Source organism: Nomascus leucogenys, chromosome 14 (assembly GCF_006542625.1).
Source record: "Nomascus leucogenys isolate Asia chromosome 14, Asia_NLE_v1, whole genome shotgun sequence".
Classification (NCBI taxonomy): domain Eukaryota; kingdom Metazoa; phylum Chordata; class Mammalia; order Primates; family Hylobatidae; genus Nomascus; species Nomascus leucogenys.
The window spans coordinates 88262267-88280019 of record NC_044394.1 but is presented as its reverse complement, the minus strand read 5'-3'; the positions used below and the strand labels follow the sequence as shown (position 1 = coordinate 88280019).

General features: G+C 53.6%; 2 protein-coding genes across 3 annotated transcripts in view; one reads left to right on the top strand and one right to left on the bottom strand.

Moving 5' to 3' along the window:
* PGS1 (phosphatidylglycerophosphate synthase 1) overlaps positions 1 to 10049 on the top strand; it is a 45533-nt gene extending 35484 nt beyond the window's left edge. Inside the window, exons 8-10 of one of the 2 annotated variants that reach the window (XM_030827211.1) lie at positions 315 to 463; positions 4989 to 5118; positions 9450 to 10049. In XM_030827211.1, coding sequence (XP_030683071.1) covers positions 315 to 463; positions 4989 to 5108 — 269 coding nt within the window. In that variant the 3' untranslated portion in view covers positions 5109 to 5118; positions 9450 to 10049. Of the gene's footprint in view, positions 1 to 314; positions 464 to 4988; positions 5119 to 9449 lie in introns of those variants that run through there. The other variant, XM_030827212.1, reaches the window with a different exon arrangement.
* The window catches only part of DNAH17 (dynein axonemal heavy chain 17), a 150278-nt gene continuing 141607 nt past the window's right edge, over positions 9083 to 17753 (bottom strand). Inside the window, exons 76-81 of the mRNA XM_030827209.1 lie at positions 14479 to 14658; positions 13887 to 14069; positions 12295 to 12477; positions 11827 to 11970; positions 10737 to 10962; positions 9083 to 9542 (exon numbers count right to left, since the gene is read on the bottom strand). Of these exons, the coding sequence (XP_030683069.1) occupies positions 9295 to 9542; positions 10737 to 10962; positions 11827 to 11970; positions 12295 to 12477; positions 13887 to 14069; positions 14479 to 14658 (1164 nt within the window). The 3' untranslated portion in view covers positions 9083 to 9294. The remainder of the gene's footprint in view (positions 9543 to 10736; positions 10963 to 11826; positions 11971 to 12294; positions 12478 to 13886; positions 14070 to 14478; positions 14659 to 17753) is intronic.

The window sequence follows — 17753 nt, the reverse complement described above, 5'->3', positions numbered from 1 at the left end:
GGCGTCACCATGTTCTCTCTGGGAAAGCCTGCTTCTCGTCCTGCTCGGGACACAAGGCCACAGTGTGAGTGGTGAGAGCAAAGACCAGCAGTTGAGCTGACGCTGCTCCCTGATCCCGGGTCCCTGCTTCCTGCTGCGCCGGGATGGGGGTGGAAGAGCGAGTCCTAGTGTGGCCTGTCCGCCGCTCTGCAGCAGCCCCTCGTGTCCAGGCACCCAGGGCGGGCTGCCTTGCTCTTAGATCGCAGCGGCGTGTGGAGAGGACTTCGGCAGATGCTGTGCTCATTTCCTGTCTGCACATTTCCTTTTCCCCGCAGGCCTCTGGCTGTACCTGGCAGGGAGCAGCCTGCCCTGTCTCACGCTGATTGGCTCTCCTAATTTTGGGTACAGGTCAGTTCACCGGGACCTGGAGGCCCAGATTGCGATCGTGACGGAGAACCAGGCCCTGCAGCAGCAGCTTCACCAGGTTGGTCGCAGCAAGTGGGATTTCCCAGGGCGCTGAGGGTGTGGCTGGGGGCCCAGGCTCACCCGTGCTGTGGGGCTGCCCCGAGAGCTGTTTCCTGAGGCAACGAGTGAGACTCAGAGCAGAGCAAGAAAGACTCTGGGTCTCCAAGAGTGCAGTGATGGGTGGCTGAGCCTTGGAAGATCATGCCTATGACTTCCCAGATGCTTCGCACCCCATGTCCTGGGGACTTTTTCTTTCTCTGCACTAGAGGAGACCACCATTTTCTCCCTGGGACCTTTCCCTTTTAAGAAAAAGGGTCAACTGTTAAAGGTTCGGCATTGGAGCTAGGCGTGGTGGCTCACGCCTATAATCCCAGCACTTTGGGAGGTCAAGGTGGGTGGGTCGCCTGAGGTCAGGAGTTCAAGACCAGCCTGGCCAACATGGTGAAACCCCACCTTTACTAAAAATGCGAGAAAGTAGCCGGGCATGGTGGCGGGTGCCTGTAATCCCAGCTACTCGGGAGGCTGAGGCAGGAGAATCGCTTAAATCTAGGAAGCAGAGGTTGCAGTGAGCCAAGATCGTGCCATTGCACTCCAGCCTGGGCAACAAGAGCGAAACTCTGTCTCAAAAAAAAAAAGGGTTCAACAGTGGTTTCGGCCCTGCTTTGATAATAGTAGCCCATTTTCTCTTTGAGGGAGATAAAAGAAGGTTACCAGGAGTTGGTGAATGCTTCGGGACGACCCTCTATTTGATGACCTGCGACAGTGTGGATAGACTTGAAATGGGAGCGTGTTACCCTTTTGTCTGAGACCTTGATGGTGCCTTGGGCTCATGAATTTGTGACCTTTGCAATAACACTTTTCCATGGAAGGGACCAACTTCCCTTTTCCATTCCTGGAGATGCAGATAACACTGCCGCAGGCCAGAGCCCAGAGGCATCGGATGGTAACTTTGTGAAGCTTTTATGCTCCAGGGTTTGGGAATAACTGTTGCAAAATTGTCAGAGCCTTTGTTGATGGATGAGGAAATGGTCACTGATGTGTTCCCTGGGATCTGTCCTCCTGCAGCCTGGGAATCTTGTCAGTGACTGATGGGGGCCTTGGTGCCAGGAAAGGCTTCATGACCACGACAGGCACAAGAGGAAGTGAAGCGGTCATACTCTGGGTGGGCCAGTGGGGTAATGGGTTTGCTCAGGTTTCTTCCTACAGTGAGGTTTACAGCAAATGACTGAGGAAGCCCCCACAAGCTGAGAGATTCCAGTAATAGGATGACAAGCTGGCCTTGGAGCCAGGCTAGTGGGAAAGACCTGAGCCTGCAGCTTTCAACAGCAGGTTTTCCTGGACTTCTGCTTCAATTGCAGAGAGCCGTTCACAGAGACTTCCACTGTAGCTCTGCGCCAGGGCGGTAGAGAGTCCTTGGTGACTTTGGCCAGGGGCCAGGATGGGTTCTGCGTGGATCTGAGTTGCTTGGGGGAGCAAGTCCTCCAGGCCTGTGCCTGGGGTCCTGGTACTGACCGTCCTCCCCCACTGCCCTAGTAAGGGCACTGAACCCACATCCTGGATCTTCAGAAAAGCTGGGGCCGCTTGTGGTTAGCAGCTGCTTTCTCAAATGACATATTTGGGCTATTTTCTTTTTCTTCCCAAACCTGAATCCCAGGGGCTTTTGCCTGTGGGAGGGTGGTAGCCTGCTACTGTAGCTCTTCCATTCTTGAGGGATAGACTGATTTCTCTGCCTGTGAAACGCAGAAATATGTTTCCGGATAATTCCACCTATGCTTATATATACTGGGACGGCAGCTGCTCTCCTGAGCCCTACAGTGCCTGGTCCCTAGATGCCAAATCCTGCTGGGACTGCCCAGCCTCTAGCCTCCCCACAACCCAGAAAGTCCCTAAAGCCCCAGCCACCGTGGGCTCCCTGCTTTCTGAAGCTGTCTCTGGAGATCTACTTGGGAATTCAGGGAGGGGCCCTCCTATTCGTGTCACATTGGGCACTGGGAATGGGGAGATATTTTTATCAGAATCTGAAGTCCCTCCCTCCACTTAGTACATACAATAAACACTGAAAGCTTCCTGGTTTTGTTCAGGGAACACAGTTTGCCACTTGTGACCCAAGAAAGACTCCCTCGAACAGCGTCGTAACCTTGTCAGCTGATTTCCTTCTCCATCCCTGTTGTGGAGTCTGTGAGGAAACCTAAGTGTTTCTGGTAATTTAGTTGCAATCTTGGCCGGGTATTCATTTGAAGATGCAAAGCTGGAGCCAGGTCTGTGGAGACTCCTGCAAACTAGCCCCCTGAGACCAGAGCTGGCTCTTCCATCAGGCACGTCCAACCAGGGATTGGGACTCAGCAGCAATTAGGAGGCCCCATGTCTGTGACGTGTGGGGCTGCGGGGCTGCTCAGTTGGGAGTGTGGCATGGACCCACGATGGGGCCCACTGAGCATGGGACAGGGGCGGGGGAAATGAAGTCGGGGCCTGGCTTTCCCCAGCTCTTGATGGGAAAAGCCAAGGCCACATTCTGTAGGGTTCTGGAGTGTGGGGTGACCCCTTCCTGACCCCCCAGGGCAGAGGAGTTTCCAGGGCTGTGTCCTCCCTCCCGGCCTCCTCAGCCTGGAGTGTGCCACTTTGAGTGGCACAGGCCACCACTGCTGCTGTCCTGAGGTTGGCACTGTGCTTCTGTGGTCATCACCCGTGATCCTCACGGCAGTGTGGATGTAGGTATGGCCTGGACGTTACAGAGGAGAGCGCTGGAGACTCAGTGGAGGAGAGAGGGCTAGAGTCATGGTGCGACTCTGTTGAGCGCTGCCAGGCACCCCAACTGAGGAGAGAGCACTGAGGAGAGAGCACTTGGAGGGTAGACTCTTACAAGAGAAGCTTTTCAAAGATCCCAAACACCATTTCGGACAAAGCATATATAAATTTTTTTTTTTTTTTCTTTTTAAATGGAGTCTTGCTCTGTCGCCCAGGCTGGAATGCAGTGGTGCGATCTCGGCTCACTGTAACCTCTGCCTCCCGGGTTCAAGCGATTCTCCTGCCTTAGCCTCCCGAGTAGCTGGGATTACAGGTGCACGCCACCACGCCCGGCTAATGTTTGTATTTTTGGTAGAGACGGGGTTTAATCATGTTGGCCAGGCTGGTCTCGAACTCCTGACCTCAAGTGATCCTCCCGCCTTGGCCTCCCAAAGTGCTGGGATTACAGGTGTGAGCCACCGCACCTGGCCGCATATATAAATGTTTTTAAACCTGTTTTTAAATATGAAATTAACAAGTGTTCACTATAAAAATTAAGAAATACGGAAAGAAACTAACCCTTTCATGTAGGGAAAACCACTGAAGCCATTGTGATGATAGGCTGCCTGCCTTCTGTGTACAGCGCATGGAGGCAGAGCTTTAAGCATCAGATGACGATTCTGTTGTGTGCGTGTATTTCGTGTCCAGCTTCCTCTGCCTGCCGATTCTGGGCACTTTCCCATATGATTAGGTCAACATTCTTATGGCAAAAACTGGTTTGTCATATGAGTTGTTAATAAGTTCGTGGTGAATGCTGGTTTGTCATGTGAGTTGTTAATAAGTTGACTGTTGGACATTTAGGTGGTTTCCAGTTTTTCCTTGTTATAAATATTGTGGTAAATATCTGTATGTAAAAATCTTAGTGCATAGTGATTTTCTTGGGGTAAACTCTTGCAAAGGGAGCTTTATAAGGTTCTTGATACCTGTTGCCAGAGCTCACTCTAGAAGATGACTTGTCCCCCTTGCCCTCAGCACTAAGTGTTCATCAATGTGGGGGATAATGACATCACAGAACAGCTTTGTGCCAATTTGATAGAAGAAAAACTGTGTCTCATTTAAAAAATACCTCATTTTAATTTGCATTACCTCGTTTAGTGAGGGTGAACATTTAAAATATTTTTTCCACCAGTTACATTTCTTCAACTCTAAATGGAAGAAATTTAGAGTCCTTTACATGTCTTGGTCTTAAAAGCCTTTTGGTTTTTTTTTTTTTTTTTTTTTTTTTTTTTTTTTTTTTGAGACAAGGTCTCACTTTGCCAACCAGGCGGGAATGCAGTGGCACCATCACAGCTCACTGCAGCTTTGACCTCCCAGGCTGAAACCATTGCCTGCCTCAGCCTCCCAAGTTGCTGGGACTACAGGCACACACCACCATACCCAGCTAATTTTTAGAATTTTTTCATAGAGATGATGTCTTAGACCCTGTGTTGCCCAGGGTGGTCTCAAACTCCTGAGCTCAAGCGATCCTCCTGCCTCGGCCTCCAAAAGTGTTGGGATTATAAGCTTTAGCCATCGTGCCCAGCCCTTAAAAGTCTTTAGGAACACGGCTTCTTAGCTTTTTCTAAGGAATGTTTGACAGTGGCAACTTGTAGGGCCTGGTCTCGCCTGCCACCAGAGCACCCTGGGAATCTCTGGGCCAGGTAAACATGGGAAGTCAGGGTTTTCCAGGCTGGCCTGAGGGGCTGGGCTGGGGCCAGCCGGCCATGTGGTGTGGTGCCGGAGGGGATTCCTCACTATTCCTGTCTATTCCTCTTCCTCAGGAGCAAGAGCAGCTCTACCTGAGGTCAGGTGTGGTGTCCTCTGCCACCTTCGAGCAGCCGAGTCGCCAGGTGAAGCTGTGGGTGAAGATGGTGACTCCACTGATCAAGAACTTCTTCTGAGGATAGACAGGTGCTGTCTCTAGTATCACCTCTCAGCAAGGTTTTCCCGGGAGTTCACAGGTGGGGCAGGTGGTCGTTTTGACTCAACCAGAGCTCCCAGAGGGCTCTTTGATCCCTTTCTCAGTTAAACACAGAGCAGCATCTTCAGGGCATGGCAGCTGTCCTCAGAGTTAGAAGCTGCATGCTAAATTAGGCAGTCTGTTCACTTTCCATCTGGTACCCACTCCACTAAGTCCCAAGGTGCCCGTGCTGGGGTCAGCAGTGGCAGCCTGTAGTCCGCTTCTGCTCTCCCTTCCCGGGGGGTCCTGAAGCAGCCCTGGGGCAAGGGCTCAGGGATGACAGGGCAGAAAGGCAGATTGAGCCCCTCCAAGCTGAGCACACTGGTGCAGGAGATATAGACGTGGGAGGAGGAGAGCACGGTTGCTCGTGGGAGCGGCTCTGGCTTGCTTCCCTGGCCAGCTGCAGTGCACGGGGTGGGGCGTCGGTGGAGCCAGACCGTGGGCTGCTGCCTGGACGCCTCGCTCACATCCCTGTGCTGCGGTTACAGAGATGCGCCCTTCTAGACTCTGGAAGTTGAGTAACAGGACCCGCTCTGCCCACCCAGGAGGGGCCTGCCGCTTCCCCAGAGGCCCCAGTGGGGTCCCACAGTCACCTGAGGTACCCCTGGACCGTCTTGACGCCTAGAGGTCCGGGCAGGGGGTGGCTGCCATTAAAGGTGGGGTCTTTGCTGAGTGACCTTTTGTGTCCTGGATCCCTCAGGGCCTGGACTGCACTGCGGGTGGGGTCAGGCTCCCGAGGCCCCTGCTCTCTGGGTATGGATGTTGTGGGTAGTTCTGTTGCTTTGGATGGTTGGGCCTTTGGATGGTGGCTTGTGGGGAAGGGACGGTGAGGAGTCAAAGATGAGCCACGGCCCATGTGGCCGGCACATGCTCTAGTGCTGGCACCTCGTGTGCAGCGTGGGCTCCCTTAGCGCCTGACACCTTAGTTCTCTGCCAGATCTCATTTTTTTAAAATGTGTAGTTTATCTTGCAGCTTTTCCTAGTTATTTTAATTACTTTTAATTTTATTTGAATAATAATATGTGCAAATGTAGAGAGTAAAACAATACTGCAGCCATTTGCTGCCCTCCCTTCCCCCAGGCAGCCACTCTTGGCTTGTTTCTTCTGATGTGCACGCGTGTCCATATTTCTAAATAACGTGCATATCCTGCTATCTATCTTCCCCCAAAATGTATACTTAACCAAAACAGCACCAGTGTCACTCCTGAAACAATAATTACCAAGAATGTCTTAGTATCATCAAATACCTAAATGGTGTTCACAATTCCAGTTGCCTTAAAATTTTTTCGATTATTTGACTTGAAGTTCCAATTAAGGACTACACCTTGTGATTGTTTTTTCCCTAGCAATTTATTTTTTGAAGAATGAACTTTATTTTTATTGGATCTACTTAAACCATTTTTGTGTCACCTAGTAGCAGGAGATTTTGAATACACGTCATGTGTGTTTATAAAGCCAGCTCTCCACATCCTCCAGTGTCTCCAGGAGCCGTTTTTGTGACCTCACTGCCTGATCTCTTTATCTTCAGGTGCTTGACCCTTGCACAGAGAGAAGCTTCCTGGGCTACAGGGCATGGCCGCCTGTCCTTTCGGGGGGTGAGATTAGATTTAGTCCTTGCACTTTGCCTCTCTAGAAGCAGCTTCCTGCCTTTCCCTCCCAAGGGCTGGCAGCAGTCACTGTCACCCTTCATGGGGTCTGAAAGGTTGCATGGGCTCACCTGGTCTTAGACAAGGACAGCTGCAGCTTCCGCACTAGGCAGACCTGCAGTTTGAGTGGCTGGGGATAGGTGGAGTGGCGGCCTGGCCACAGTGCCTTGGGCAGCAGCACATCAGTTAACACTGTTTGTCTTCCAACTAGTTATTATAGCGTCCTGTGGGACGATTAGGCTGGAGGAGCCAAAGGAATGTGCAGGGGCACTGGGTTTCTGTTTGGAGAGAGGCTCTCGGTAAACAGAGTTCGCATTCCTCCAGATTCTGTGGGACCAGAGTAAACATCATTGTGCCACAGCCAGGCTTAAGCAATCTGCGGTGCCGTTCCCGCAGCGCTCACTGCTCCCTCTGTCTCTGCTAATGACCTTCGAGGCTGTCCTCGGCAGGTTCCCCTTGAGGAGCTCCTCACACCAAGGCTCCCTAACTCTGCAAAGCAGCCGGAGCCACAGAGAGCAGTGGGCGGCGGCCACCACAGTGCTCCCGGTGTTCTAGGTGCGCGGGGCTGTCCTGTTCCAGTCCCTGTGTTCCCTGTCGCTGGAGTGCAGCTTAAGTGCGAATCATTTCTTGGAAAGTTGAGAGATAATTTTGTCAACTACCCACAGTATGTATGTGTAGAATAGATTACTTTCTTATTTCAGGATCTAAAGGCAAAATGGAAAAACTTCACATTTTGTGGTTATTACCAGGGACTGAAGTGAGTTGCCCGGTGGCCCCTGGCAGCTTTAGCTCCTCCGATCACATGAAGGGCTGCAGTGACCCCTCCTGGCCAGCAGAGGTGTTGGCCCAGCTAGGCTGGGGGAGGCTGAAACTGCTTCCTTCTCTGCAGCCGCAAAGGGCTGGATTCCTTGGGCGCCAGGAAGGGAGGATTTTTCTTCTCCCTCCGATAGCCCTACTGGGCCCTAAGATTGTTGTGAATCATTACCCTCAGAATTTGGACTTTCTAGATGCTTCTTAACCCATGATTTAGGTGAGTAAACTTGGAAAAATGTTTTTGCAAAACTTGATGATCAAGCTGAACTTAGAACAATATTCCTAGTGGGTGTGTTTGCCTTTTTTCCCCCTTTTGAGACAGAGTCTCACTCTGTCACCCAGGCTGGAGTGCAGTGGCATGATCATGGCTCGCTGCATACTTGACCTCGTGGGCTCGAGTGACCCTCCTACCTCAGCCGCCTGAGTAGCTGGGACCACAGGCACATACAACATTCCCGGCTAATTTTTTGTATTTTTGATAGAGATGGTTTTGCCGTGTTTCCCAGGCTGGTCTTAAACTCCTGGGCTCAATAATCCTGCCGTCCTGGGATTAGAGGCGTGAGCCGCTGCACCGGCCTGCTTTTCTTTGAAGCCTAAGAAACATTGAGGGCCGGGCACAGTGGTTCACACCTATAATCCCGGCGCTTTGGGAGGCCGAGGTCGGTGAATCACCTGAGGTTAGGAGTTTGAGACCAGCCTGGCCAACATGGTGAAACCCCATCTCTACTAAAAATAAAAAAATTAGCTGGGTGTGGTGGCGGGTGCCCAGCTACTTGGAGGTTGAGGCAGGAGAATCGCTTGAGCCCAGGAAGTGGAGGTTGCAGTGAGCCGAGAGTGCATCATTGCATTCCAGCCTGGGCGACAAGAGTGAAACTCTGTCTCAAATGGTCCCCCTGGGATCCGTCTTTTCTGACGTTTGCCGCTGTCTCCCCTCATCCCCCAGGTTGCTAGTTAATTATCTCCCCTTGTGCCTGCACCCTGCTGCCCTAGCTAGCCTGGCCACCTCACTGCCGTGTCCTGCATCAGCACAGCCACAGAGTGCTACAGGTCCGGGGCTTGCTTGTGGGAACGGCTTGTTCTTCTAGACTCTGGGGGCGGGGGCTTGGGTGTGTTTCCTTACTTGCAAAAGGTCCTGTTGTTTTTGGGAGCGGAGAGTAATGGCGGAGGAGACGCTGTGTGGAGGCGGCAGCTCCTGTTATGGGGTAACGCCCTGTCCCCTCATTGGCAGGTGGTTTGCACGTAGCATCAGGCCAGAGGGCGTGAATGCCAAGCCCTCACCCCACATGATGCTCGTGTTAAAAGCAAACCCCACCGACCCCCCCAGGAAGTCAGGATTTGGGGTTCGCTTCCTGGAATGCTTACCTCTGGTTGCTGGGAATTGGGGCCTTTCCCCAAAGCCTGAGCCGGGCCTCACAGTGGCCATCAGGCACAGAATGGAGTCGGATGGGCACAGCTAAGTGGCTCCACTGGCTTTAATCTGCCCCGCCTCTTCCACACCAACCTCCACCCTCTGGTTAGTTCAGATGTGCTTGGTTACAAAGCACCTTGATTATTTAAGAGAACAAAAAACCACCACCAGTTCCTGTAAAGAATAAGTCACAGGTGCACAGGTGAAGGGCTGAGTTGTGGTCCAGCCCCAGGGAGTGTGGGCTGTGAGGCAGGAGTGAGCTAAACCTGTAGGAGCAGCGCCACGGCTGCCAGGATCCACTTCGCTGCCTTCTCTTTGGTCTTCAGGTTAAAGGTCCAGACATAGGTGGGGCCGCGGATGCGTGTTTTGTACACGGGACACTCATAGATGTTCTTGGTCTCCATGCGGTCCACAGGAATGGCCTTGATGAAGATGACAGGCATGGCCGGGGTCAGCTCCTTCAGCCGCGCTTCAGCGATGACTCCAGTCTGGGTGTCCCAGCGAGCCCCTGCAGGGACAGTATGGCTGAGGGTCAGGTGTGCTGCCAGTAAGTGAGGGAGGGGCTGGCAGGAAGGTTGGGGTCCTCACACTCCCCGCCTTTTGCAGAGATGGGCTCCACCCCAAAAGGCTTCAGGCCAGGTGCCACAGCTGGAAGCAGAGGCCTTTGTAGGTGATGGCATGCATGTTGTAACTACCCCGTCTCACTGGGCACAAGGAACAGCTCAGCTAAAGCCCTCGGGTTCCATCCGTTTAAGTCTGTGGCATTTCAGAGCCTCATCTGTCAGCCTTAATGTCAGTGGCAGGAAGTCATAACTCCAGCTAAAAATTACAGAGTAAAGTTCCCTGATTCTTCATGTGTAATGTCTGCCCTATGTGTACATACACAATGTAATGATACATCTATGCATATGAATATTATTTGCCTTTAACCAGACTATGCTGTTATTTCTACTTGCCCTATTTAATGTTGTTTCTATTTCCTGTCTGAAATCTCAAAATAAACATGGAGAGCTTATCTTTGGGTGTGTGGGAAGTGGGGTGCCTGAGCCGTTGCTGGCCCAGCCCTGCCACCCCACAGGTAATGGGGTGACGTCGGCTGTTGAAGGGGACAGGTATGTGGTGGTGGCATTGCTGCTCAACGCAGAGGCGGGCTGAGGCGATGGCTGGCCTTGGTGTCCTGTCTGACCTCTTCTGTGTAGCAGGACAGGGGTGATGTGGGGGCAGACTTCTAACGGGTGCCCCAGCCTCTTTTCCCTTGAACCCTGTGCTCCAGGAGCCGCAGCAGCTGGGGAGTGGGTGAGACTGGGCCAGCCAGCATGCCCTGGAATCTCAGCGCAGCCACAAAACGCACTTCTGTACTGGGCTGACGGCTCCATGGCAGGGAAGGCCTGAGCTTTTCAGCGCTTTTCATCAGGTCGGAGCCGCTCTCTCACACGCTTTGCTGTTTTCAGTAAAGCAGAGGCCAGGTGACTGGGGTGTTTTTGGTTTCCTCCAGACCCCTGCACATGCCCTGAATCCTCTCAACCCTCTCTAGGGTCAGCATGGTTCTGACCTGCAGGCTGATGCCCCCTGAGAGCGCCTCTCTCCTGCCTGTCCCCACAGCTCTTCAACAGCCTGTCTTTGCCAAGAGCTAGTTTTATCTCGTCTTGGCAAGTAGCACTGGCTCTGGAAGCTTCTGCAGACAGACAAGAGCCCTCCTTACCTTCCATGAAGAGTCCGTACACATAGGCGCCCTCTCGGGGGGGAGCGGTCATGTCCTCCCGGTTTTTCTTGGTCACCTCTACAGACAGACACATCTTGTCCAGGGGCCACTCATTCTTCCTGGCCATGGACTGCATGATGGCTGTGAGGAAGGACTGGGGGTTGAAGAAGCCAGCCAGCCACACGGTGGTGGGCAGGGCAAAGTCTGTCGTCCAGGCCTCGAGTTCCTGCAAAGACACACGAGCCACTAGGAGGAGAGGACACAGAATGACATGGGAACGACAGGGCCTTGGCCATTCTGAGCAGGGGTCACGCCAGAACCTTCCACGGGCCACTCAGCGAGCTAGAAGTGCTGGACAGAGTAGGGGCCATGGAGCCCAGCCACCTCCATGATGCAACTTTGGTGTCTGCTTTTGTTTTTTTTTGTTTTTGAGATGAAGTCTCGCTCTTGTCACCCAGGCTGGAGAGCAGTGGTGCAATCTTGGCTCAACGCAACCTCTGCCTCCTGGGTTCAAGCAATTCTCTCCTGCCTCAGCCTCCCGAGTAGCTGGGATTACAGGTGCAGGCCACCATGCCCGGCTTATTTTTGTATTTTTCAGATGGGGTTTCGCCGTGTTGGCTAGGCTGGTCGCGAACTCCTGGCCTCAAGTGATCCACCTGCCTTGGTCTCCCAAAGTGCTGGGATTACAGGCGTGAACCACCATGTCCAGCTGCTGTTTTCTCCATTTTAAACAAGGGAACGGGTAGAGAAGGGTCAGGAAGCAAATGGCTTCCCGTTTGTGGATAATTTAGGAGCCCAAAGAGGCTCTTGCCTTCATTGCCTCACTCCTTATAGAGGACGGCTTACCCTTTGAGGGTCGCTTGAGGAGGAGCCGATGGAAGCTGCTCTCTGGCCTGGCTTGTTTTCCTCCTTTGGGAGGAAATGGCTGCACTGTCAGGGCGTGGGCTAGGCCCTTCTGGCCCTGATCTGACAGAGGACAGGCCCCCAGGAGCCTCCTGGCCGTGCTCCTGCATGTGTGTGTGGGGTGTGCCGAGCTCTGGACAGTCGGTCTCCGAGTCTTAGGAAGCCTCTCAGAGAAAACGGCACTCACCCTGATGCGGAGCAGCAGGTCTGCATACCAGGCCGCCAGGCCCATCATGGAGGGGTAGGCCCGGGCCACCCACGTATCAGGCACGGTGCCATAGAAGAGAGCCGTGGACAGATCTTCCATGTCGGTCGTGATGGTCAGTTCTCCCTAGGAGACACAGACGCGTGTGGGGAACCCTGAGCTGGGGCCTGGGAGAGCATCAGCCCCAGTGCGTGTCACGAGTTGTCAACACAGTGTGGCTTTGTGCTGCGCCTCTGGAGACGCCCTGCATCAGGGCCACGCAAGCGCTTCCTGCTAAGGAACGGTCTAGATGAGCTCCCGGGGCTTGTTCTGGAACTGCCAGAGCTCTGGACAGGGAGCAGTACCATGCTGATCCTGGGGCCCGTGCTAGGCCTGGGGTGCCAGAGGCCTGGGTTTCTGCTGGTTTCACCATCCAGTCACGTCCCTGGGGCCTGGCTGACCCATGTTTACCTTCAGCCCTAGGTTCAGCTCCTTCAGCGAACGGCGTATTTCGTTGGTCAGGATGTTCATTCTTTCACATTCTTGAAAGGCGACTACCACGTAGGGAGTCTTTTCCGCTGCCTTTGCCATGACCTCATCCATGTTGAAAGTCTCCGGAATCTTCTCCAGGATGTCATCCAGCACGGCCTTCACCTGGAAGCCAGTCCCCAGACAGCCCCTGTCACACTGCAAGGAGCCCGCCCCACCCGCTGCAGGGTCAGGAAGCCTGCCCAAAATGTTCCCAGCCCCACGTCCTGGAGAGGAGGGAAGAGGCAAGTGGAGTCCAGAAATGCAGGGTCGTGGGTGCAGCCACATTTGACGAGGGGAGGGAGCCTTGGCCAGCGGCTCCTAACGTTCTTATCTCACTACAAGTCCCTGCAGCTGCGGCCGTGGGCGCCTCAGGCCACCTGGCTCGGTGCCTCCTTCGTTCGTTCCCATGCACCAGCCTCTGGTCAAATTTAGCCAGCAGTTGAGGGATTGCGACTTTGTCCTTTACGTGGGCTTTCTGTAGGGACCATGCTGGTCACACCCTGTTAAGAGTGGCCCACACAGTGCAGTGGTCACCTGCACCACCGTCTATCAGTCAATTCCTGATTTCAATCATTAGACTAAGAGAAAGTCCTGGACCTAATAGCAATAAGGGTCTCACATCAAGAATTCAGTCTTTACCGGGAAGTCCAGTACTTAGCTAATATGTAATAGCTTTTCCACATTCTATTAAGAAGTACAGGCCAGGTGCAGTGGCTCACGCCTGTAATCCCAGCACTTTAGGAGGCCGAGGTGGGTTGGTCACCTGAGATCAGTTCAAAACCAGCCTGGCCAACATGGTGAAACTCTGTCTCTACCACAAATACAAAATTAGCCAGGTGTGGTGGCGGGCGCCTGTAATCCCAGCTCCGTGGGAGGCTGAGCCAGGAGAATTGCTTGAACCTGGGAGGCAGAGGTTGCAGTGAGCCGAGATCGTGCCATTGCACTCTAGCCTGGGCAACGAGAGCAAAACTCTGTCTCAAAAAAAAAAAAAAAAAAAGTGGAGGTACCCAGGAGGCAGCACAGAGCCACCCAGACAAGTGAGAATTTGTTCAGAGCACTGGCATCCCCTGAACTCTTCTAATCCTTTGAGCAGTAACAGGACCTGCCATTGTGGCCACTGAGCTGCTCTGGAGCACGTGCCTGTGTGTCCGGCTGCCCTGTGCGAGCTGCTACTGCTGTTGTGCTGGCCAGGCCAGGGTGGGGAATGGTCGGTGCCCTCCCTGGCGCTCAGCTGGGGAAGCTGGAAGACTGTAGGGTGGAGGGCTGGGACGCTCTCGGAGCCGCATCCACACCCCCAAGGATCCCTTTTGCCTGGGCCCGTACCCTCACCCGAAGCCTGCAGCTGCCACGCCTGAGGACCTGCTGACCAGCCTGTGGGCCACACCCCAGTGTTTCTGATACCCAAGCCCGAGGCTGGGGCATAGTATACCTCACCAGCAAGTTCCCCTGTACTGCCGCCAGTCCCTGTGACCCCCCCCCGGTTCTAGATCCTCCCCCTTCCTCTCGCTTGGGAGCAGTTTTAAAGATCCTGCCTTCTCCTCGCGGGACACTCCTGTGCCTGCCCCCGCGTCCGTCTCTTTCGGCTGCATTTCCAGGACAGTGCGGAACAGCTTCTCTGAGGTGACCGTCAGAAAGCCAATCTCTGCGTTGGGGTGCAGGCCATACAGATAGGGACTCTCAGGGGGCAGGTTCTCATCGATGTATTCGTGGTAACCCTGAAAAAGAGGGCAGTTTGTAAGCGGAGGCAAAGCTGTGCAGGCCGAAACCCATGTCCTGTTCGTTAAGTGCTCCTTGCCAGAACGCTCAGCCACATCTTGCTCTCTGTACAGATCCCACTTGTTTCCCAGCCCCCTTTGTGGGCTGCCCCCTGTGCTCCCAGCGACATAAAGGAAAATTCCATTCCCCTTTCCTTGAGGCTGCATTTTTTTTTCTTAATTAAAAAAAAAAAAAGGTTGTTTGTATTAGCCTTGTGCTTCTTCCAAGTGAGACACATTTCTCATCCTCTCTTATTTTGGTTGCCTGGGTTCTTGCTCAATTATTGATACTCCATTTGTGCTGCCAGGCTCTCACCGGGAGGCACGAGCCTTCGTTTCGTTGAGCTCCTGTTTAACTTGTCATCCTTACCTTGTAGTCCAGGTTGGGGGGGATCTGAAAGCCGGGGGCCAGCAGGACGTCTCCCTCCAGCATCTCTGTCCGGATGTATTCAGCCAGGTAGGTCCTGCACAGCCGACGGTCCCAGTCATCTGTGATGTGGCCGCCATACATGATTTCACCAAAAAGGTAGCGGAGATCGTCCCAGGGCACCTGAGGAAGGATGACAGCAGGTAGGGGAAGGTGCCCCTGTGCCCCTTCTCTGCCATGAGAGGGTCAGGCTCAGGCAGGCAGGGCGTGGGAACCCAGCCTTCAGTGCTGCGGCCTTCTCGCCCTCCATATCAGCCTCCTGGCCGTTTACCTTCAGGGTCACCAGGCCCCAGGGCCACTTACTTCCCGTCCCACGCCACCAGATGCCATTGTCCAGCCCCTTTGGCTTCTCTCACAAGGGGCTGTGCGGCACCTCCCTCCACCTTGGACAGCAGCGCTTCCACAGCTGGCGTGCTCTGCACCTGTTTCTGCTGTGCCTCACAGGCCACAGGGCTGAATCGGAACTCTCTCCCTCTGCCTCTCCCGCTCTGTGTTAATGTCCCAGACTCTGCCCTTCACGGTCCAGTTTTAACACAACTGGTTCGATTCTGTGTGGCTCAAGGATTGACTCCAGTACTGTCAACCTTTTAGCCACGAAGTCCAGTTAGTCACGTCTTCAGATGCATCTGGCGAGTCTCCCTTCCACCCTGTGGAAGTAGAGTCCTTCCTGGTTCTCATCCTTCCAGTAGCTCCTGTGCCTCCAGGGTCTTTGCAGTCACACAGAGGGTTTGAGCAAGTGACTTATCTGACCTAGGCTGCCTGGGCCTTAGGGAACGAAGACCAAACTCGGCAGCGTGGACCAGAGCACATGCCAGGCGACCACATGCTTCCCACCCCGCCGCCGTTCCCACTGCCCTTCATGCTTCCTTGCGGTCTCATGTCACACCTTCGCCCTGGAACACTTCCTCCTACAAAGCCTGGCTCATGGGCGGCCTTGCCACGAAGCCGGGCCCTCTTTCCTCCCGCCTCCATGTGCCCGTTTTGGAGCCTCTTTCTCCTGCACAGCACAGTTCAGCAGAAGGACGGTGGGAGCCACTGATTGAGGCCACATGTGTCATTTTAAGTTTTGTGGCAGCCACTTTTTTAAAAGAGATCATTCCAACATGTAATTGGGATAAAAATAAGATAATTGACATTCTTTTTTGGTACCCAGCATGTGAAATCCTGCTGCTCACGGTCAGCTTCTCTCCGCTTCTGCACACCTGTTCTTCCCCTGAAGTTTGCAGCTCCTGAAGGGTGAGGCAGATGTTTTTATAACATCACTTCCACTGTGCGCTGCCCGGGAGAGCTGTCCTCAAATACCAGTGAGAGTTCATTGAATAAGAATCAGTTGATTAATCAGTCATCTGATTTGGTCTCATGAAGTTATATACATATATTTTTTAGGTTGCTTATTTTTCAGATGGAGTCTCACTCTGTTGCCCAGGCTGGAGTGCAGTGGCGCAGTCTCTGCTCACTGAAACTTCTGCCTCCTGGGTTCAAGCAGTTCTCCTGCCTCAGCCTCCTGAGTAGCTGGGATTACAGGTGCACACCACCACAGCCAGCTAATATTTTGGGTTTTTAGTAGAGATTTCACTATGTTGGCCAGGCTGGTCTTGAACTCCTGACCTCAGGTGATCTGCCTGCCTCAGCCTCCCAAAGTGCTGGGATTACAGGTGTGAGCCACTGTGCCCGGCCCATATGTATATGTTTTTTAGACAGGGTCTTGCTCCATGTCCCAGGCTGGAAGGCAGTGGTACAAACATGGCTCACTGCAGCCTTGATCTCCTGGATTCAAGCGACCCTCCCACTTCAGCCTCCCAAGTAGCTGGGCCTACAGTCACTCACCACCATGCCAGACGAATTGTTTTTATTTTTTGTAGAGACAGGGTCTTGCTGTGTTGGCCAGGCTGGTCTTGAACTCCTGGGCTCAAGCAGTCCTCCTGCCTCGGCCTCCCACAGTGCTGGGATTACAGGCTTGGGCCACTGCACTTGGCTTAGTCTCATGACTTTTTACTCAGAACATTAATATCTTCCAAATTATCATTAGCGACTTAAAACCTTCTCTGTCTGGTCACCATGACTGTATGCGGGCTGCTTTTCCTGCATCTTGCTTAGCAGCTTTGGGGGCAGTGTCTGTGTCTCCCGAGAGGCAGGGAGACCTGTGCCCCACTCCCCCTCCTGGCCCCACACGCTCCTCAGGAGGGTTGCTTCCTGCAGGGGGCGGGGGTGAGTGCTGTCTGCGTTTCCCGCACCTGCTGAGGGAATCCCCCAGAGACTCCTGGGGGAGCTGTAGCTCTCAGGCCCCTCCCTGGGAGTCCCTGCAGGTTGCTCAAAGCGTTCGAAACGTTTCAAAGCGACCTTCCAGCAGACTTTTGTGTTCAGTTCGCATGGGAATCCCTGATCTATTTCCTCAGAGCCCAGAAGGCTGAGCAGGCCATGGACACAGATGACATCATTCCCGGTGGTCACTCAGCATGTAGCATGACCTGTGCCATGAAGGGAATATGGGAGCCAGTGGGGAGTCTGGAGGGGGAGGGAGGCCTGAGGACAGAGGGAAAGTTGGCTAGCGCAGGCCACATCAGGACACAGCTCCTCAGGGTGTGGCAGCCGCTGACGTACGTGGTACTTGCACGGCTTCTCAGCAGCTTAGAAGCTGCCCAGTATGTGTCAGTGGGCAACAGCTAAGGAAATGCCTCAAAGATCCTAACCTGGCCAGGCGCGGTGGCTCACGCCTGTAATCCTAGCACCTTGGGAGGCCGAGGTGGGCAGATAACTTGAGCCCAGGAGTTTCAGACTAGCCTAGGCAACATGGTAAAACCCCGTCTTTACAAAACAAAACAAAAAACCCGGCATCGTGGCCCCTGTAGTCCCAGCTACTTGAGAGGCTGGGCTGGGAGGATCACCTGAGTCCAGGAGGTTAAGGCTGCAGTGAGCTGTGATTGTGCCATGGCACTCCTGCCGTGAGGCCCTGTCTCAAAAAAAAAAAAAAAAAAAATTTTAAATAAAAATTAAAAAAATTCTAGCCAGACTGTTTCTCCCAAACTAGTCTGCGCAGTTAGGCCGTCCCTCCGTGCTGAAAGTCCCTCTGAACATCTTGTGTGCCTCTGGGAGTGTTTTCAGATCGGGTCTTGTTCTGGGTGAAACGTCCCGCCGGCATCCTGCCCCGTCGACCGGCAGATGGGGGCCGCCTTCCCCTAGTGTCATCTACGGCCCATGGTGGCCCATTGACAGGGAGC